Source organism: Gopherus flavomarginatus, chromosome 12 (assembly GCF_025201925.1).
Source record: "Gopherus flavomarginatus isolate rGopFla2 chromosome 12, rGopFla2.mat.asm, whole genome shotgun sequence".
In the NCBI taxonomy this organism is placed as follows: Eukaryota; Metazoa; Chordata; order Testudines; family Testudinidae; genus Gopherus; species Gopherus flavomarginatus.
In genome coordinates this window covers 26753755-26775756 of record NC_066628.1, presented here as the reverse complement: position 1 = coordinate 26775756, position 22002 = coordinate 26753755, and the positions used below count along the sequence as shown (strand labels likewise).

The 22002-nt window shown below is 47.7% G+C and overlaps 1 protein-coding gene across 1 annotated transcript; it reads left to right on the top strand.

Moving 5' to 3' along the window:
• The first annotated feature begins 3010 nt into the window (after positions 1-3010).
• Positions 3011-18345, top strand: TMEM220 (transmembrane protein 220). The gene is given in 8 exon segments (XM_050919437.1): positions 3011-3595; positions 3598-3643; positions 3646-3764; positions 6125-6154; positions 6815-6875; positions 9187-9310; positions 11460-11519; positions 17179-18345. Coding segments are annotated over 8 exon segments (774 nt in total). The 5' UTR covers positions 3011-3394; the 3' UTR covers positions 17312-18345.
• The last annotated feature ends 3657 nt before the right edge of the window (positions 18346-22002 follow it).

The following is a 22002-nucleotide window of genomic DNA, read 5'->3' as shown; positions in this document are numbered from 1 at the left end:
CCCTGCCACTACCTGCGGGTGTGCACATGTGTGGGTCCCAGCTGCTCCCTGCCCCCCTCATTGAAGCAGGTGTGCAGGGTTACTGCCCTGGGAACTGCAGGGCAGCAGTGGACATGAGGCTGGCTGGATGCAGGGCAGGGGCTGACTGGAGGTAGCGTCTAGCTGCAGGCAGGGCAAGGGGTGCAGGGCTGGCTGGAGACAGGGGTGTGTGGGGTGGGCTGGCTTCAGGCAGGGCCGCAGGGGGATGCAGCAGGGATTGAGAGGGCTGGAGATAGAGGAGTGCGGAACTGGCTGGCTTCAGGCAGGGGGGTGCAGCAGGGATTGGCTGGAGACAGGGCAGGGGGTGTGGGGCTGGGTGTGGGCAGGGCGGGCAGGGCTGGTGCCGGCAGGGCTGTGTGTGGGGCTGGCTGGCTTTGAGCAGGGCCACAGAGGTGTGTGGCAGGGGTTGGCTGGAGACAGGGCAGGGGGTTTGGCAGGGGCTGGCTGTGGGCACGGGGTGCAGAGCTGGCTGCAGGCAGGGGGGGCAGGGCTGGTGCGGGCAGGGCAGGGGGTGCAGCAGAGGCAGCTGGAGCCCCCACCCTTTAAACAGCCCCCAAGGCTCCTGCTATCCCAGGGCTCTGGGGGTTATTTAAAGGGCCTGGGACTCCTCTGCTTCTACCCGCCCGGACCTTTTAAATAGCCGCGGGAGCCCTGGAGAATACATGGGGGGGGGTGCCTCCGGTGGCTATTTAAAGGAAGGGGTGGCAGAGGCAGCTGGAGCTCCGGCCCTTTAAATAGCCCCCAGAGTCCCCCACTATCCCAGGGCTTTGGGGCCTATTTAAAGGACCCAGAGCTCCAGCCGGGAGAGCAGGGCAGGGCTTGCGCTCCGGCCGGGGCTCCAGCCGGGAGAGCGGGGCCGCGGGGTGGCTCGCCCCGCTCCGGCCGGGGCTCCGTCCGGGAGAGCGGGGCTGCGGGGCGGCTTGCCCTGCTCCATCTGGGGCTCCGTCCGGGACAGTGGGGTTGCGGGGCGGCTTGCCCTGCTCCGGCCAGGGCTCCAGCCGGGGACGCGGGGCGGCTTGCCACGCTCCGGTGGGGAATCCAGCAGGGACAGCGGGGCGGCTTGCCCTGCTCCGGCCGGGGCTCCAGCTGGGAGAGCGGGGCTGTGGGGCTTGCCACGCTCCGGCCGGGGCTCCAGCTGGGAGAGCCGGGCTGCGGGGCAGCCGCGCTTCCGCCGGCGCTTTGGTCGGGGGAGCGGGGCCATGGAAGACCCCAGAGCAGACCGCAGCCGGGGTAAGTAAAAAAAATTTTAAAGGTGCTTAAGGCGCGGGGCCCGATTCCGGGAAATCGGATGAATCGGCCTAAAGCCGGCCCTGGCTACACATCCCAACATCTGAAACAGGGTGGAGTCAATGCTTCCTCAGTTATAAAGAGGTTTTCTATTTGCAGTGACACCAAATCTGATGCTTCATGTTTAGAGCATTTCCACTGAAGGCCAAAAGGCAACATTTAGTCTGACCTGTATAACACAGGCTGTAGAATTTCACCCAGTTACTCTGTAAGGATCCCAATAACTTGTTTAGCTAAGGCACATCTTCCAGAAATGCATCCGCACTTGATCTGAAGACTTCAAGGGATGGAGCCTACACAACTTCCTGTGGTGATTTTCTCCAATGGTTAATCACGCTCACTGTTAGAAATGTGTGCCTTATTTCTAATTTGAATTTGTCTGGCTTTAACTTTCAGCCATTGGCTCTTGTTATGCTTTTCCCTGCTATGTTAAGAAGTCCTTTAGTACATGTTTTCTTCTTGTGTTTGCACCGTCACACACATCATTGTCATAACTCACATCTTAAGAACCTACACCCTACATGCCTAAATTTGACTATATTACTGTGAAAATACAATAATTGCACCTATATTGAGGACTAGTCTTTCTGTGTTTTGCTAAAGAAAACAAGCCACTATACTTTGCCCTTGTATTGTGTATTATAGCATCTTGCATGCAAAGATATCAGTGTATGTTACTGAACATGTAATACACTATGCCTCTCGATACCCCGAGGTGAATGTCAGAGGATAACTGGGAAGGGCAGGAGTTTGATGTGCAGGCACTGCTCCCTCTCCTTTCCCAGGGTGGAGGGAAGCCTTGCTCTTCCTGATAACGTGGGCTGGCCTGTGCTGGGTGGTTGCTGTGTCCCACTGGAGGTCACTTTGTACTGCATGAGAGCTAAGGCTGTGCCTGACAGGAGTGCACAACACTGCCAGCCAGTGTTCTCCCATGCAGTGCACCCCACAGCAGTTCTGAGCGTGCTCAATTTACACCCCTCCCCCACCCTAGGAGAGACTCCTGTAGTTCAGCAAAGAAGCTGCGGGATAGGGGTTCTCAAACTTTTGTACTGGTGACCTCTGTCACATAGCAAGCCTGTGTGTGCGACCCCTCCTTAAGCATTAAAAACACTTTTTTGTATATTTAACACCATTATAAATGCTGGGGGCAAAGCAGAGTTTAGGGTGGAGGCTGACAGCTCATGACCCCCATGCATACGCACAAGGGGATTGAATTAAGGCAACATGGGTTTTTTTGAGGGAGGAATAGCTCAGCGGTTTGAACATCGGCCTGCTAAGCCCAATGTTGTGAGTTCAATCCTTGAGGGGGCCATTTAGGGATCTGGGACAAAAATCAGTACTTGGCCCTGCTAGTGAAGTCAGGGGGCTGGACTCAAGGTCCCTTCCAGTTCTAGAAGATTGGTATATCTCCAATTATTATCTAATAACCTCACAACCCCCAGAGAGATCCTGACCTCCAGTCTGAGAACCCCGGTGTAGGAGAAAAACAGAGCTGCTGTCCGCTTCCCCTGTGAGGGGTGTGCAAAAAGCTTCAGCTGGCCAGAAGCTCATATCCAGTCCCATCACACTGGGCTCTCCACAGGGATCCATTCTTCTGTAATGTCTACACGCAGCTACTGTAGCTCTCTGTATTTCAGAATGAAGCCTCATCCCACGCACTGAGAAAAATCCAGCTGGCTTGGAAAGCAGCAGCAAGTCACTGGGAACGAGCCAGCCACCTGAGATACGGCTCTCTGCACGGGCTATTCTTTCCAAAGCGGAATCCAGTTCCATCCCCCCTTCTCCGCTTCACTTTTAAACTCAGACACAGTTTAAAACCAACGCCTGGGTTCTCTCCCCCAGCTCCATCCTGGATCCCTCCCCACTCCCGTGAAACTCACCTGGCCAAACTCTAATGGCTTTTTCCTGGCTGTATCCCAGGGGCTCTGGTCTGCCCCGACCGCCCTGCTGCTTTCGATGCAGCTGATTCCAGGTTCCTTGGAACTTGGCCCTTGGCTTTTGCGACTCCGCCCTCAGCTTGCTCCGTCCTACGTCTTTTCGGAGGGGGGGGGCTTCCCTTCCCCCCTACATGCCCTCAGGAGACAGAGGCCCCCCCATTACTGCCCTGCACCCTAAGGGAGCGAGCCCCGCCCCTAGGCGGTCGCCCCGTTACCCCCACCCCCTAGTAGAGGACCGAGCCCCGCCCCCTCACTCCCACACTACATTAGGGGACAGAGCCCCGCCCTCTTACACTCCCCCTGACCAGGAGCGTGACCGAGACCGAACCCCGCCCCGGCCCCGCCTCGCTCCGTTAGCCCCGGTTCCGAGCCGGGCCTGCCCAGAGAGGTCGGGTCAGCGCGGCCTGCACCATGGCAGGGAGCTGCGCCGGGCCGGGCCGCTTATGGAGACTCTGCAACCTGCTCATGGCCGCCTTCTTCGGGCTGGCGGCCGCCGTGCAGGTGGGGTCGGGCAGGCTGGGGGTGAATGGGGAAGGGGGTTCGGGGGAGGGGGTGAATGGGGCTGCAGTCAGTCAGGCTGGGGGTGAATGGGGAAAGGGGTTCGGGGGAGGGGGTGAATGGGGCTGCAGTCAGTCAGGCTGGGGGTGAATGGGGAAAGGGGCTCGGGGGAGGGGGGTGAGTGGGGCTGCAGTCAGTCAGGCTGGGGGTGAATGGGGAAAGGGGTTCGGGGGAGGGGGTGAATGGGGCTGCAGTCAGTCAGGCTGGGGGTGAATGGGGAAAGGGGCTCGGGGGAGGGGGGTGAGTGGGGCTGCAGTCAGTCAGGCTGGGGGTGAATGGGGAAAGGGGCTCGGGGGAGGGGGGTGAATGGGGCTGCAGTCAGTCAGGCTGGGGGTGAATGGGGAAAGGGGCTCGGGGGAGGGGGGTGAATGGGGCTGCAGTCAGTCAGGCTGGGGGTGAATGGGGAAAGGGGCTCGGGGGAGGGGGGTGAATGGGGCTGCAGTCAGTCAGGCTGGGGGTAAATGGGGAAAGGGGCTCGGGGGAGGGGGGTGAATGGGGCTGTAGTCAGTCAGGCTGGGGGTGAATGGGGAAGGGGGTTCGAGGGGAATGAATGGGGCTGCAGTCAGTCAGGCTGGGGATGAATGGAGAAGGGGGTTCGGGGGAGGGGGGTGAGTGGGGCTGCAGTCAGTCAGGCTGGGGGTTAATGGGGAAAGGGGTTCGGGGGAGGGGGGTGAATGGGGCTGCAGTCAGGCTGGGCGTGAATGGGGAAAGGGACTTGGGGGAGAGGGGTGAATACACAAAAAATAAAATAATTCTACATCTGTAAATTGCGCTTTCACAATAAAGAGATCACACTACAGTACTTGCATGAGGTGATTTGAAATATACTATTTCTTTTGTTTATCTTTTTACAGTGCAAGTATTTGTAAGCTGATATAATCATATAAAGTGAGCACTGTACACTTTGTATTCTGTGTTGTAATTGGAATCAATATATTTGAAAATGTAGAAAACATCCAAAATATTTGAATAAATGTTGTTCTGTTATTTAACGGTGTAATTTAATTTTTGTAATCTTTTGCCAATGACTCAACGTATGGAGGGTGGAGATGCATAGCAGGATTTACTCCTGGAGGGATTCTGCATCAAAAAATTAAAAATTCTGCAGAATTCTGCACATTTTGTCAAAATAATGCAATATAATTACACTAGTTTCAGTTGTTTTGGTAATTTATTTAAAGTACAATACAGAAAAAAGTCAGACTAACTATTCAGCCGTTCCTAAACACATGAAAGTTAAGTTACAAACACTTGGTAACTAATACCCTGCATTCCAGTTATAATCCTGGATTTTCATTTAAATTACAGTATAGAACACCAAACAGCCTCCCTGCCAAAAAAAAGAAAAAGTAAAATGTCATTTTAAATTGCTCTGACTTTCACACATGAAAATCATACAGTTTTGTTAATCATTGACCTAGACCTGGTTGGGTACTTTGGAAAGTGCTTGCTCCTGATTGTCCTGACATTTTATTGACTGTTTGGTAAATGTTTTATTTGCCCTCAAAGTCTTTTTTACTTACCATTAAAAAAAAAAGAAATCCTGAGCTGTAACTGAACCCCATTGTGACACTTTGGCACAAGAAAAAAGTGTGTGTGCACTGTGGCATTTGTGATGACTGGGCCTCCAAGACAGAGGGACCTGAGAAAGTATGACTCTCAGGGGAGAGTTTCCTTAGACAAATCTAGAAAATCTTTGACCAAAATATAATATTCTGGAAAATTAAAAGTCCTCTGAAGAGGTGATGTGTTTTACAGATGGAGCAATTGAGGCACAGAGAGGAGAAGTGACATGCTCAAGGGCACGGTCACCCACCAGGTCTCTCTATTCGCAAGATAGTACTGAACCCAAAGTACAGTCTTCCTTGACTAAGTCCAAACTCCAGCTGGCTCAGATTGGCAGTTTTGCCCTAGTGTTAGCATTGAAAGCTGCCCCCCTGCTCTTATTCTTTGGTGTTATCAAGAAGAAACTGTCACCCATAATTCTGTTTAAATTGGTGACAGTTGGCATAGATGGGGAAAATGTGCTTCCCCTGCACAACAAAATTTTGATCTCTGGATTCTCTATTATGTGCATCCAGATGATGACAACAGCAGTGCAGGGTGCCTATGCACACATGCTGGCTCTAACCAACTGTCCTCTCCAAAATAAGAGAAATCTGAACCAGGAGGATCCTTTTAATAAAGTACTTTTTATTCTTGACTGAACTGGGAGGACAAATATAGGTTTGAGAATCCTGACACCAGGTGAAGGCCTGCAAGATCTTGTCTGAGTGCTCATTCTGACCTCTTTGTTATTCCAGATAAATGACCCTGATGCAGGACTGTGGATGGTGAGTATGACTACAGACTTTCCTAGCTGCTGAAGAATCTGGAGCATTTTATAGGAGAGAATCCTAAATTCGCTCCTTAGTTGAACATCTGCCCCCTTTTCTGTTACAACCTCCTTCTGAAAGATTTACAGTGGCTCTTCTAACTTTGGCCTGACCTGTGGTGCACAAGTTCACAACATGTGGGTGACTTCAGATCATCTGAATGGGTTCTGTAATTTGCCTGGAGCAGGTAAACCTGAAGCCTGCTTTGGATGAGCTTTAAATCATTGTCCCTGATAAAATAAGCAGCTTTCTAAAATGACACCTTTTGGGAACATCATCTTCCATCTGAGTAGTGATCTGGGTGTGGGGAGGCGGTGGACAGGTTACCCAAGTTTGATTAACTGCCCGGCACTTCCAGGGTTTTTTATTCCACTTTGCTTGCCCCCACCCCCTGCCATCTTTGTCTAGGGCAGGTACCAACTATCTCTTCTCCTCCTTCCCTGGGGCTCATGCCTCCTGATCTGAGTATCTCTGGGCTCCATATCACCTCTCTGTATTGTAATTGCTCCAGATCACCTGCTCTGCTGCATTGTGTAAATGATCTGGATAGGATGTGGCTGCTTCTCTGTGCTCTGCCTTCTCATGCTACAGAGTGGACTTGCAATATCTCACTAACAGGTGGTCTACGTTGTACCTGCTGTCCTTACACTGCTTGTTGGCCTTAATCCGTCAATTACAGGTATGATATTGGCATTCTAAATTGACTCACTGGTCAGCTCTTCACCCCAAAGAGATTGGTTTTAATTTTTTGTCGTGGTAGGATGCAAACCCAGGGCTGCATGAACTGGTCCACGAGTGCAGGTGGTGAGGTGCCCATTCACAGGAGTAATGGTGACTGTTTTCCTGTTTGCAGGCAGACATCCTGGAAGTGGATTTAGTCCATTGTCTCTGAATGAATTCCTTGCTCTGAGACATCCTTATTACTGCACCTATGCTGCAACAGTCTGGTTCTAGTACAAAATGGTGATCAGTTGGGCTGAGCATGAGACTGCGAGCCAGAAACTTCCATGTTCTAGTCTTTGGCCCTGCTTCTCACATTGGCAAGTTAATGAACTTCTCTCTGTATCCCCATCTGTAAAATTGGCATAATTCTTATCTGTCTCCTAGGAGGGCTGAGGGTTAATGTCTGTACAGTGTTCTGAAGAGATAAAAGTATAATTACCAAATACAGTGATTACCACACAAGGTGCACATACAGCAGTGTAGTATTCTTAGGGTACATCTAGACTAGCGATTGATCTATTGGGGATCGAATTATTGCATCTTTATCTGCTGTCAACTCCTGTATTCCACCATGGCAAGAGGTGGAAGTGGAGTTGAAGGGGGAGCAGCGACAGTCGACCCTGCGCCGTGAGGATGCGAAGTAAGTCAACCTAAGATACGTCGACTTCTGCTACACTATTCTCGTAGCTGAAGTCGCATATCTTAGGCCAACCCACCCAGTGTAGACCAGGCCTTAGTGGTTATAATATGACATGGTAGGAGTTCTAAGATTGTATAGTCACTGGGGAATGTTATCTGCTGGCTGAGACTGATGTGGCTGTATTTACAGGGACCCTGTCAGGCCAAATTTGGCCCAGGAAATAAAAGTAAGATTTATACAATGTAAGATCACTAGAAGTTTTTCCTTGATTTTTTTTTTCTCTCGTTAGAAAAATTTTTGAAAAATTGTTTTCTATATGCTAAATGACAACCATATATGCTGAATGAGTTTTATTTTGGATTGAGGAAAATCCTGACAAAGCAAAGTCAGGTCTCCATGAGAGAGCACGGTGTTTCTTCTGTAACATGCTGCATCAACTCTGCCTCCTAAAATGCTGGCTTTGTTAAATAAAAGTGTAACAGTTACTGCTCATAAATAAAACTTGCTCTGCAGCATTTCCAACCTTAAAATTGCAGCATTTTGCTAGTGCAGAAGAGCCTGAAAATGAAATTGAAAGTCTATTTTCAATGCCCAAATTGAAATAAATGCCAAACATAAACAGACAGGAATGTTGGAAAGGGAAATAATTTTTCCAGATTCTTTTGGTTTAGATAGCTTAAAGCTGCTTATCACATACTTGTATATTTTAAGGACATTTGTTTTTCCTAATTTATTTTTATCTTGATATTGCCAAATCAATAAAAAGCATTTCATATCAGGACTGTGAAAGGCCCTGAGCTGCAGCTAGTTCAACAGAACCATCAGCCTTCTATGTAGACGTATTGCAAAGTAAAAAAAATCATACACAGCTCTCTTCTATATTGGGAGCCTGTAATGAGGGTTCAGCCCTGAAGAGATTTTGTTTAAGCCTTCTGGTTTTCCATTTGTTGACTTTTTGTTATGGAGGTCAGCCAGAGAACCATTTGTTAGTCACTTACCTCTGCCTCCCATAGCCCTCCGGTATGGACCTGTAAGCCACAAGCGCCTGTGTCCGGGCCCCTTCTGATCTTTCATGGAATATTTTGCCTTGCTTGAGGCAGGGACATCTCATGCCCTAGAATTTTGGGGAGCACCCTGATGTTACTGCCAAGAGCCTGATAGTGGGCATAGGGTGTCAGGATGTCCATGCTCCTTGCTATGTAGAGGCTTCAGTTTGTAATTCTCCGTGGCCTTTTCTGAAGCCATTGAACAGTGGAGCATGTTTCTGTTTCCTAGGGAGGATCTGTGATGGTCTTCATAGCTGTGGAGCTGCCAAGGAGATGTTTCCCAGGAACTCAGAATCTGAAATCTATCCAGAGCTTGCATTTGTCAACAGTATTTCTAGACCAAAATTCCTTCACCATTTCAAACACCTGGTTACATAAAAGAGCAAGTTCTGCCTAGTATTGCAGCAGACGCTCCTGCATCCCTCCTTCCTAGTGCTTGTGGAAGGGTCCATTTTCACACAGCTTCTTTACAGTCTGGAAGACTTGGGATGTACTTCATGCTCATGGCTGAGGGGTGAAAACATTACCTAAAGTTGTATCTGTTCATACACGTTTAGTAGCTCCAGTCTGTTCTTCCCCAGATAATGTTGTCTGGAGGAGCCTGTCGGATCTGCATTCTGCTGCTTGTTTAGTTGGGACCATTGCCTTGGGGTGCTCTTTGTTCGCTTATGCAAAAAGTAACATCTTGCATGAAGAGGAAGGAAGGTGAGTAATGCATCTGTTCTGTCCTAATCCGTACAGCCCATGCATGAAGCAGATTGTCCTTCTAGTAGCTCACTCCCAGGCAAACCAAGCTTCAGTTTTTGGTTGCTGTAGTGAGTGGGTTGACCCTAAAAAGACAAGAGTCAAGCTGGGCGTTGCTAGTCCAGCAGTATGTTGTACAAACTGTTCACGAAGGGGCCAGTGAGCACAGGTTGCAGCTTGGCTGTATCCCCTGTTCTCTTTGCTTTGGTCAGTCACAGATGGGGATGGGGTAGGGGTCAGTACTGGCTTACAAAACTTGCAAGACTGGCACTGTGCACCTTGGAAGCCCCCTGTGTTCTGACTCCAGAGCTTTAGAGGCAGGAATTGGGTAAGTTTTCAGTATTGTGTTCAGGGTGGATTGATGCAAATAAAGTGATTTAAATAATCACTTTTAATAAACTTTTCCATTTGCAATTCAGCTATTTTCTGAAGAAAAGTGCACTCTCATTGGTTGATATAACCGTTACAACGTGTTGATTTACAACTAAATAGAGCCTTTACACTAGATTTGGTACATCTCTTTGCTACCTGAGAGGGTGCACTATAACTATATACATTTATGTAAACAATTATATAGCTTAATATTTTCAAATTCTTATTAACCATAAATGATAGTATGTCAGAAAAGGGCAAATTATATATTGCTTATTTACTGGATAGTTAAACAAATCATGAGCAAAAAGTTAACTTCATGAGGATGGTAACTGGAATTTAATTAAGCACACAACAGCATATAAAATGTATTTTTTATTAAAACAAACTTAAATGTTTGAGATAAATAAACTTCCCATATCAAAACATGTTTCACATTCACAACTAAATGGTTTATTAAACAAAGGGATTAATTGTGATCCATGAATTAAATGGATTATTTCAGGTCAGCCTGGGAAAGTTTTACACAAGCATGTTTGAAAAGTGACTGGACCTTAAATTCCTACTCTTACCTAAGTCTCTTGAAAGTGAGAGAGTCTCCTAAATCACTTAGGCTGAACTATTGTGCCATATTTATAAAACTTGACTGCAAAAGTTAGACTTGGGCAAAACATGTTTCTCTGTATAGAAAAGAAGCCCTTAATTCATAGAGGCTGATGGATTCAATATATTTGTTTATTTAAATGTTCAAAGATATAAGTAGTTTAGGCCTTAATATATTTTGTATTAATTTCAGATTTCATTTTAAACTGGTTTATTTTTAATAAGAAAAATTTTTATATAACAAAATAGAAAACATTTTTAAAAAATTGAAAAAAAATCAATTTTTATCCCCTGAATTTTGTTTGGCTGGTACCATGTGCTTACTTGTTCGGGCTGGAATACTGTCAAGTTGTTGGAGACTTGATGGCACAATCTCCACGGCTGTCAAGCCCGGGGGAAAGGGGGTTGAAAGTGAAAGAGGCAAATTCCCACTAGGCAGAGACTCAAATATTTCCTTGTTTGAGTAAGCAAGGTGCTTGCTTGTGTACAAGGTAAAAGTGATGGTGTCTTATGTTGCTGTTTAAATGGACACCCTGAGGTGTAGTTTACAGGTTTATCTGTATTTCTGTAAAAATTTTAGTTCAACGGTTGTGGTGTGAGTTTGTACATATTCAGCTATCGTATCATTATATTTAGTATTAAAAGGAGTCTAATAGAAAATGGAAGCAGAAATGTCTGCAGAGTCTGCAAATTGGTTGTGTGCATGTGGAGTGAGGGGTAGGATTTTCATTCAGATTTCTGTTAGCACAGATCCTGCTTTAACAGTAAATCTAATTCCTCTTAGGGGAAGCTTGCATGCCTACCCTTCCCTGCAGAGAATTTGTCCTTGTGTGTAAGCAAATACCTAGAGCCGCCCCTGCACACAAGTATTTTGCCGCCCCAAGCACGGCAGGCAGGCTGCCTTCGGCGGCTTGCCTGCGGGAGGTCTGCTGAAACCATGGGACCAGCAGACCCTCTGCAGGCATGCCGCTGAAGGCAACCTGCCTGTCACTCTTGTGGCAACCAGCAGAGCGCCCCCCCGCGGCTTGCCGCCCCAAGCATGCGCTTGGCGTGCTGGTTCCTGGAGCTGCCCCTGCTTGTGCGCATTGTATTCTGACTTTTTTTAATTTTCCATTTATTTATTTATTTTGTATAGGGAGTTGTTTGGTCTGGTGATTATTACAATATGGATGAATCTTTGTCGCAATTCAGCAAAGTAAGTCTTTAATCTATTTGTATATTGACGGTTAGTGATAGTAAAAGGGTATATACTGCAGGGTTGGCTGCAGCTAGCCATTTCCTATCCATAGGTGATTTTGGCCGTGTGCTGCCTTGCTGCATATTATTTTCTAAATCCTGCTCAGACTTCGGCACAGCACCATGTTCATTTGGGTTTCTGGAAGGACAAGGTCTGCTGGTCATAAGCCGCGTAAAGCAAAAGGGAAGAAGGGTGAGGCAAGCTTTGTCCTTAGGACAACTTGAAGGAAACTTTATGCTCCTCTTGCAGAATCTGAAGGTGGGGATGTTTCTTCCTAAAAAGAGACTATATGTCTTGTATATCGGTAGCATAGTGTTAGCGGGTGCAGGCAGTGACTGCAAAAACCAAGGTGGCAAAAGTGTTTCCATTAGAACATTGTTTACATGATCTCAGAACTTTTTGATAAGTGAACTTAAGCTGAAATGGTCTGAGGTTTTTTATTCCCAGGGTGGTTTTTTTTTTTTGAAAATGAGCAAATGTTGTTCAGCTGTTATCCATTCTGACCACCAGTTTTTCCAAATAGACAATTCAAAAATAGGTAAATAATAATAATTCTATAAGTCTTATGTGGCCATGTGACTGCTTGGATGAGTAGAGAGGACTCATGTGGGCAAGACTCTTCAGTGCTGGGCTCTTGAAATGTCAAATACCTTGTTGAGGGGTGTGTGCTCCTGTAGGTTAGAAAATACTATTTTGATTATTTGTACAGCATTTTGACAGTTTAATTATATAAATACTTCTTATTAGCACATGAAAATGCTGCTGTCCAGCTACACACTTAAAATGCATCTTGGACCACAACTGTAGCCATGCCCAGCTTTGCCCAGCAGCTACAGGGCACGTGTCAGCCTGTGGCTTATTGGTTCCTGCTCTCCATATAAGTGTGCAGTTTGGGAAAGATTTTGAGAGGTACTAGAGCAGGGGTGGGCAGTACTTTACACAAGGGGGCCACTCCATGAATTTTGGTGAGTCGTACCGGGCTGCACATTTCTACTTTATTAATGGAGGAGGTGCAGAGTCTGAGTGCAGGAGGGAGCTCTGGGCTGGTGTAGAGTGTTGGGATGCAGGAGAGGGTGAGAGGTGTGGGCTCTGGGAGGGAGTTTGGTGCAGGAGGGGGCTTCAGGGTGGGGCACTGTATTGTGGTGCAGGAGGGGCAGTAGGGTCTCGGAGAGAGTTCGGGTGCAGGAGGGGGTTCTGACCTGGGATTGGGATGTGTGTGTGGGGGGAGTGTGAGAGTGCAAGGTGCAGATTCTGGCCGGGAGGCGCTTACCACAGGTGGCTCCTGGCAGGTGGCACAGCAGGGCTCAGGCAGGCTGCCTGCCTGCTGTGCCTGGCTGCTGCTGGCATGTCTCTGCGCACCCCTTGAAGGGAAGGGAGCAGCGGGTCTCCATGTGCTGCCTGAACCTGCGAGCACTACTCCCACAGCTTCTGAGAGCTGAGGATGGAGCAGGGGCAGCGCACAGAGCCGCCTCCCCCTTGCCAGAGGCACGCCAAGACGTGCCAGCAGCAGATGGCCATTTCCAGCAGTAGCATGGAGCTATGGCAGGCAGGCAGCCTGGCTGAGTGCCCCACTGTGCCATGGGACTTTTAGTAGCCCGGACTTGGAGATTGCAAGGGGGCAGAGGAGGCTGGACAGAAATATTAGTCAGAGGAGGCTGGACAGAAATGTTAGATGGGCCGGATCCGGCCCACAGGCCGTATTTTGCCCATCCCTGCACTAGAGACAGTATGGCCTCTGGCTACGTAACTGAGAAATGTCCATTTGTTGTTTTCTATTTAAAAAACAAACGAAGAAACCAAAAACAAGTGTAGGGAATTAACTGCAAAAGACCATGTAAATACATTTTTTTACTTTAAATTGTGCACCCTTTGCAAAGGTTGCTGTAGAAACCTGAACTTGGTTGGAGTGCACAAGCCATATTGTCTGTCTCCCTCTCACTCAATGTGTTTTCTTGTTTTTATGTTTTTTGTTAAATGTTTCTAATAAAATGCAGTAGGGCAGAGTTGGTGGCTAGATAGCACAGTGACTAGTGCTTTATGCTGAGGTCCGTGTCATTGCTATGGGAATCTTCACTTTTGCATCCCCTGACTTTATTTCAGTTGTGTTACCTTACCGTTGTATTAATGTGTTTTCCTTTTAATGTGACTATAATTTGATCTCTCTATCCCATTGCGCCGAGCCTCTTTGCTGGACCTCAGCATGTGTTTCAGCACCTCCACACAGTGGCATTTGCTGTATGGCAGCCTTCACTGGGAATTAGGGTGACCAGATGTCCCAATTTTATAGGGGCAGGCCTGATATTCAGGGCTTTGTCTTATACAGGTGCCTATTAACCTCCACCCCAGTCCTGATTTTTCATACTTGCTATCTGTCACCCTACTGGGAATATCCTTTGTTGCTTAGGTTGCCAGCCCACATCCTTGGAGTGGAGTGCTGTCTGATTGTTTCCTTGAGGTGGGATGCACATAGGGTGACCAGATGAGATGAAGAAAATATCAGGACACATTGAGAGGGAGATCTGCTGGTGGAGCAAAAAAAAAAAAACCAGTGCTGCCTGCGGAGCAAAATATCGGGACAAATTGCATCCCAACCAAAGATCGGTCGGGACGCAGGACAACCACCCAAATATCAGGACGGTCCCGATTTTATTGGGACATCTGGTCACCTTAGGGCTTGGCTACACTAGAGAGTGGCAGCGCTGGTGGTGGGTTTACAGCGCTGCAACTTAGTAACTGTCCACACCTGCAAGGCACATCCAGCGCTGCAACTCCCTGGCTGCAGCACTGGCTGTACACCTGGTCTGCTTGGGGTGTAACGATTGCAGCGCTGCTTATCAAGTGTGGCCACCAAAAGCACTGTTATTGGCCTCCAGGGTATTAGGAGGTATCCCAGAATGCCTGCTCACAACAAACCAGAAGAATGTCTGAACTCTGACCTCCCCCGAGCTGCTTATCTAAAAAACAAACACAGCTCCTGTTTGCTCGAGCGAGCGGAGGCAGGCAGGGGAATTGCTTCGGAAGGTTCACAGCTGTTTGCTTGAAGAAAGAAGTCATACGGCAGAGGGGGAGGGAGGAATCTGTGTTGAGCAGCTGCTTATGTGGTCTGAAGGCTATTTAGGACTGCATAATTTGCATTTAGTGAATAAGAGAAGGGTGGGGGAAGGGCTTCAAACTTTTTAAAATTGATTGCAGGTTGGTGATGTGTATGTTCCAGTCCTTAGAACTTGCAAGGCAGGGAGCTGACAGATCCAAAAATCCACTCTCTCTCTCTCCCCCACGTTCCCCCTCACTCCCCTCTTTTGAAAAGCACGTTGCAGCCACTTGAACGCTGGGATAGCTGCCCACAATGCACCACTCCCAACAGCGCTGCAAATGCTGCAAATGTGGCTACACTGCAGCGCTGGTAGCTGTCAGTGTGGCCACACTGCAGCACTTTCCCTACATAGCTGTACGAAGACAGCTGTAACTCCCAGTGCTGTACAACTGTAAATGTAGCCATATCCTTAGATGCACATACCAGCCAGATGCAGGCAGCAATTCCTGTGTTACCCACTCTGAGTCCCTGCTGAGTAAGAGAGTTCCTGGTGGAGCAAGGAGAATGCTTGGTGGCTGGCCCAGTGCAGCCAGCCTCCCACTCTGCACTCTAGTAATGAGGCATAATGTATGTAAGAAAGGACGCTAATGAGGAGTGGGCTGACTCCACTGCCATCAGTGTAAGCAGATTCTCTGCAGCCTGCAGTCGTCATAGGAGGAGAGGGAGACAGAGCCTGGGAAGGAGATGACAAAATTGTGCTGGGCATTAAACCAGCATCAGAGCAAAGACCTCAGCATTTGGAAAACCTGCACCAGCTCTGACTTTGAAGATGGGGTTGGAAAATGAACAGCTACTCAATGAGCATTGCTAGTATCCAGAGCAGTCTGCCACATGCTGCAGTTCCTGCTCCTTCTCTGAGCACCTCAAGGGCAGTGTTTGTACCCTAGAGCAGTGACACTCAACCTTTCCAGACTACTGCACCCCTTTCAGGAGCCAGAGTTGTCTTGTGTACCCCAAGTTTCACCTCACTTAAAAACTACTTGTTTACAAAATCAGACATAAAAGTACAGAAGCTTCACAGCACACTAGTACTGAAAAGTTGATTACTTTCTCCTTTTCTCATATAATTATAAAATAATCTGAAATATATAAATATTGTACTTACATTTCAGCGTATAGTATATAGAGCAGTATAAACAAGTAATTGGATGAAATTTTAGTTCTGAATTTGCTAGTGCTTTTTAATGTAGCCTGTGGTAAAATTAGGCAAATATCTAGATGAGTTGATGTACCCCCGGCAGACCTCTGTGTACCCCCAGGTGTATATGTATCCCTGGTTGAGAACCACTGCTCTAAAGAGTGGTGTGTGATGCCCAGTAGGGGCTCTGTCTTATGCTGTGTTCCACTAATACTGCTCTCATCTATCAGAAAGCCTTAAGAGCGAAGGGCTGTTCCATTAGAACTAAAGAGAGAAGATCCAGAAATCCTACAGAGATGTTGTCTTTAGAGGAGCAGTACCTGTGTGCCATGCACTGCAAGGAAATAGTTTCTGGAATAGGCCAGGAGCCAGTGTTTAAAGGAAAGTAGCAATAGAGACTATCCATTTGCTTCATTCTTTGTCTAGAGAAGAGTTCAATGGCACAGTGTGCTACTACTTAAGCTTTTCTGGTGGGCTAAAATCAAATCAAATCCAGACTCAGCACAAGGGTGGTGATCTCTAGCCACACCACAAAATGTCAGCGCAGCTCCTCAAATCAAGGAAGGCCTACACCTAGCGTAGTAAAGGGGGCAAAGAGTATGTCTGCCGTTAGGGCGTGCCATTAGACCTCACTTTAAGGACTAAAATACACCCTTATTGCAAAAAGAAACAAACCCAAAACTACTCTTAGCTCAGTCTTTGTTCCTTGTGGTAGTCACTGCCCCCATCAGTAAAGATGCAGCAGTGGAGGAGCAACATGTATGTTTGCCTCATTTACGCCAGGTCACTAAGAATTATACTTTGGTACATGCCCAGTGAAAATATAGTCTGGGGAACCTGCATGTGTAAGCTGAAAAAAAGTAGGACTCCCAAACGATCAGTCTAGAAAAATCTGGCTGCTTTCTGCCTCTGGGTTGAAATCCCTGCCTTTCTTCCTTCCGTTGCTCTATCTGCCTGGATTCTTACTTGCTGAACAGGGGTCTAGCTCTGTGCTGCTGCTGCAAGAAGGGAGTCTTTGATGTCCATCACTAAAAGTTGAGGGGGATGTAGCCACATGAACTTGGGACAGCTGAGCAGCTCTTCAATGCAGGTTGGAAAGGAGGAGAAAAGGGGAACAAGTGAGCAGGCTCCCAGACAGGTGCTGCTGCCTGCTCCGTTCTCCTGTCACAGTAAAGGCGGGGTTTGGGAGCAGGCACAAAAGCTTCAGAAAAGCCACCTATAGCAGCAGCGGCCAGGGAGATTTTGTGGCACGCTGATGGCAGCTCATCAGCACTGCTTTTCTCCAGGCTCCTCAGTGTGATGAGGAATCTCACCCCAAGCCCAGGCACCTCTGTTGCTAGCTGGGTTTGATCTGAAATAACACCACTATCTTTTGTTCTTTCTAGAAATCCTCTGGGTGGAATTCGTCTGATGGTTGCAATTTCTCTCTCTCTCTTCCCCTTTGTAACATGGCTTTACATTTACATGAACTCAGAGATGCGATCATCCTGGCCAACTCACTGCAAAACTGTCCTTTAACCAGAAAAGAACAAACACACACACATATTCTAACAGCTATTTGCCTTCAGCTTTCGGTTCTCAGTTGAAAACTGGTATCGGACCAACAGGAACTGCAGCTATGGACCAAGAGCACTTTGCTGCCTCAAACAGCGCAGTTTGAGATTTGTTATTATTATCCAGCCATCTCTTCTTTCCATGGACCAGCCTGTGGATTTCAAACTGTGTCCTTCATGTAGTGATGACACCACAGCTCCTGTATCACTGTCTCCTCCAGTACCACAATGAACAGGAGCAGGGGCAGATCAGATCCTGGTAAATATGTGCCCTTAGTGTGGATGAGCAATTGTACAGCAGCATCTGGTAGGATCTCTGAGAAAGGACAGAAGCATTCATATGAGATCCTCTCCTCCTCCCTCAGGGCCTTAAAGTAAGCAGCCATATTTTTATGGGCAGTGATATCAGTGGCTGCTGGAAGATCTGAAACAGCTAGCAGGGATAGCTGTTCTGTCTGTTTAGTCAATGAGAATAGCTCAGACTCCATCATACCTAGGCTGAAAGTGGACACGGAATTCAGAAGGTTTTTGGATAACTGCAGCGTTGCTTCTCAGCTGAATCACACATTTAGAAATCTTCTCCACAAAGTATTAAAGGTGGCAAGTGTGGCTGTTGTGGTTTTTATTACTGACTCATGGGCCAACTAAAACGTGGGACAACGGGAAGGATTGACAGGTACTATGGGCCAGGGGCTAAGACACCAGCCTAGGAGTCAGAGGCCTGCAGTTTATTCCCTACTCCGCCACTGTCCTCCTATGTAACCTTATTTCCCTTCCTACCCTTTGCCTGCTTTGTCTCTTATGGAGGCACCAATTGCAGTTTCATAGTTAAGATTAAGCTTGGTTTTGTTCTAAAAGCGGGGATTACCCTCTGTATGATAAATATCGTATGTCCTCTCCAAGTTTAATCATTTGCCATTTGAATATTGAATGAATTTTCTAAGCATTTATGAGTAATTATGCTAGAATTAAAATTAAATGGGTATTTTTAGAAATTTAGCATCTTATGTCAGACTTTTTTTTTGGTCTATATTGATGTTATTAATGGAATAACACAGACTGTGTGCATGAGATTTTAGGGAGGCTGACTACATTTGGAGAAATATTTAAAGGGTATGGGTCACTTTTTGCTGTTCTTCATAATTAAAAGTTCAGCAGCACTGATAAATGTTCTACAGCAAATTCCATGAAGTTCCACTGTCTTTTAAAATGGTTGCATTCTTATATTGTTTTCAATGGGAGTGAGGCCAGAAGCTGCCCTCAGGAAATATGGCACTGCCACTGCTCCTCACAGCTTCCTCTCAAAAACCTGCATACCATCTTCCCTGAGCTCTGTTTTGATTCATTCTCACTGGGAACAATGGAAGGCAGTTACCATTTTGAAAGAGGGCATCCTAACTGAGGGCAGTGTTTGCCCTACATCCTACTGAGAATAATGGGAGATGCTGGCTATTTTGAGAAAAGGACAACTCTGTGTGAGCTTCTCTGAAGGAGACTTCAGGTATTAGTCTCTACTGACAAACTTTCAGCCCTGAAAAATAATGGCAAACAATGATCATTAATCCAAACTATTTTGTTTGAGAGGCAGTCTCGTCTCTTCTCTGCAGCTCACTTTGCTTTTGCTGTGCATTTAGTCCTCTTCTTTAATTTTGGAGTTGTCTGCATATTTGAGCGTAGCTTAATTTTCAGTAAAGAGGCCTCAACAAAGGAGGACACAAGTCAGTTGTGCAGGGGGGTAGATGCCTTTAGTTGGTCATGAAGCCCTAAGAGGGTCCTGGTTTTGGCTACACTTAGCAGGAAAAGTCACTGGGTGAAGACTGACATTTTTGTCCTAGCTCTGATACAGCGCCCTGTGCTGGATGCTCACTAGGCTTCTGTTTCTATCCTAAGAGGGTACCATTGTGCTCTTAAGATTCCCTTAGTCTAGGAAGGATCCAGCAAGGTTTGTGAGTCTTTGGCCCCTCGGGCATGCTTATTGAGCCCAGACTCTACCCATTGCCCCTTTAGATAAGTGGGGCTGGTGGTCTCGCTGACCCAGCCCCACATCCTGGCTGGTTCTGACCCCACAAGAGACACTGATAACCTCAGCAAACCTTTTCCCTGAGATCCAACCTTGTGGGCAGTCTGGTTTACTGTGTCTCTTTCCAGGACTATGTGATAATTAATGTGCATAAACCTTTGCAAAGCCTGTGTGTTAACACAATTACTCTTTAGATACCCCAAGAAACATACAGATTTAGACAAAAACAATAAAACACTTCTATGCCCTTGTCATCGAGTCCCAGGGTCTGGTCTGTGTCCCAACCTGTAACAGGTCTCCTGGGAGTGACTCCTTTAGTGGGCTGGGCCCCAAGGGTGCATGCAGTCTACAGGCTTTGTGGGTTCCAAGACTGGGCTGTTGGCACCAGCAATCCCTGTCTCTCCATGGCTCCCTGCAGCAAATACAGCCGAGCCAAACTCATGTGAGAGACTTGTACTGTCCCTTTCGTGGTGCAGGGCTCTCAGTGAGTATTACAGCAACACAGGCAGCCTTTGCAAAACAAGGTACTATTTATTAGTCACCTGGCAACAGAATCTGAAAATCTTAAATCAGCACAGAGACGTACAGGTTAAAGCATAGTCCATGCTAATTACCCCTGAGCTCAGCCAAGCTGCTGTGAACCCATATTCAAGCTCTCATGCACTTTCTCGCCTCTTCTTAGCTCCCAGGTGTCTATCCCTTCCTCCAGAAACCAATGCTTTATCCCCCCACCTCACACCCAGGGCCGGTGCAACCATTTAGGCGACCTAGGCGGTCGCTTGGGACACCATTTTCTTCAGCAGCGGCTGTGGTGGCCAGATCTTCGGCTGCCCCGGTCGCCACCAGCATTTAGGTGGAGAGAGCTGGGGCAGGGGGGCGTGGGGAGGGCTGCCTGCAGCAAGTAAGCGGGGCGAGGTGGCATGCAAGGGAACTCCCCGCCTCACCTCCTCCCTGAGCACGCTGTCGCTGCTTCACTTCTCCTGCCTCCCAGGCTTCCGGTGCCAATCAGCGTAGGTGCCGCAAGCCTGGGAGGCGGGAGAAGTGAAGCAGCGACGGCGTGCTCGGGGAGGAGACGGAGCAGGGATGAGCTAGGGTTGAGGGGGATGCCTCGTGGTGGGGAGCTGCCGCAAGGGGGGCGCCTCAGGGTGGAGGGGGGAGAGCTGCCGGGAGGGCTCAGAGCACAGGGGAGGAGCGCCTCAGTGCGGTGCGGGGGAGAGGGCGCAAGGTGGAAGTTTCACCTGGGGTGCAAAACATCCTTGCACTGGCCCTGCTCATGCCTTCCAATCCTTTGATCTTGAGTGAGGTCTTTGCTCAGTTTCCCTGTTATCCATCTCCTTCTGGGTTGTTGGTTGCTAGGTATCAATGTGCTGGGGATTGGGTTTGGCCAGGGCTGCTCAGATTTTCCACTGACATGGAGTTGGCCTTGGCCGGTTCTTTTTAGTGATCCATTCAGGCTCAGACAACTGTGATATCCATCCCTCCAATGGTGCTTCCATGTGCATAGAGAATAGTCAAGGTTTAACGACCCTCCATTGTTAGTCTGTGTCACTCCACCTTGGAATTTCAGTCCAAGATGGAGGTAAAAGGTCAGCAGAGAAGGCAGAGTAGCCTCACAATCAAAATGGAATTTATAGATTGATATTATAAACTCTCCATATAGATTATCAAATGGGAATTCATAAATTGTACATAGACACAATCCCCTAATTGTCACATCTTCATTGAAACAGAAGCTCTGCATAGCTCAGTAGGTATATCTATGCTGCAGTTAGATACCTGCAGCTGGCCTATGTCAGCTGACTTGAGCTCTGGCTGTTTAATTGCAGTGTAGACAGTTGGGTGTGGGCTGAAGCCTGGGCTCCAGGACCCTCGGAGGGGGAAAGTTCTAGGGATCAGGCTCCAGCCCGAACCTGAACGTCTACACCACAATTAAACAGCCCATAGGCCTGTGTCAGCTGACGGGTCAGACATGGGTTTTTAAGTGCAGTATAGACATACTCAGTGTAAGAACCACTGGCTTAGCTCAGAATTTTAAAGATTTGTAAATGTGCTTATTGACCAGCTTCTGATCTTGCATACACCAGTGTAAATCTGGAGGAAATGCAACAAGATCCAGATTTATTCCAGTTTTACACCAGGAGAAGAATCTGATGAGAATCTGACCCATTTTCCTCTTCCCCAGTAGTAACTGTTTTGAGTAATTTAGTATTATCTGCAAACTTTCCTACCTGTTTACCTCCCTTTTCCAGATCATTGATGAATATATTGAACAGAACAGATCCCAAAATTGCAGGGGACCCCACTATTTACCTCCCTCCATTGTGAAAACTGACCATTTATTCCTACCTATTGATTCCTATCTTTTAAACCAGTTACTGATCCATGAGAGGACCTTCCATCTTATCCCATAACTGCTTACTTTGCTTGAAAGCCTTTGGTGGGGGACCTTGTAAGCTTTCTGTTAGGGCACCCCTGTGGCAGCACTGGGGGATCAGTACACCTGTCAGTTGAAGTGGTTAGGAGCCTGGCTTGCAATCACGCAATTGACAGTTCAACCTGCTGGGGCAGGTTCAGCATGTTAACAAGTAGTCTATATCTCAGGCCTGCTAAGGTGAGGGCTGAGCAAACAAACAGGC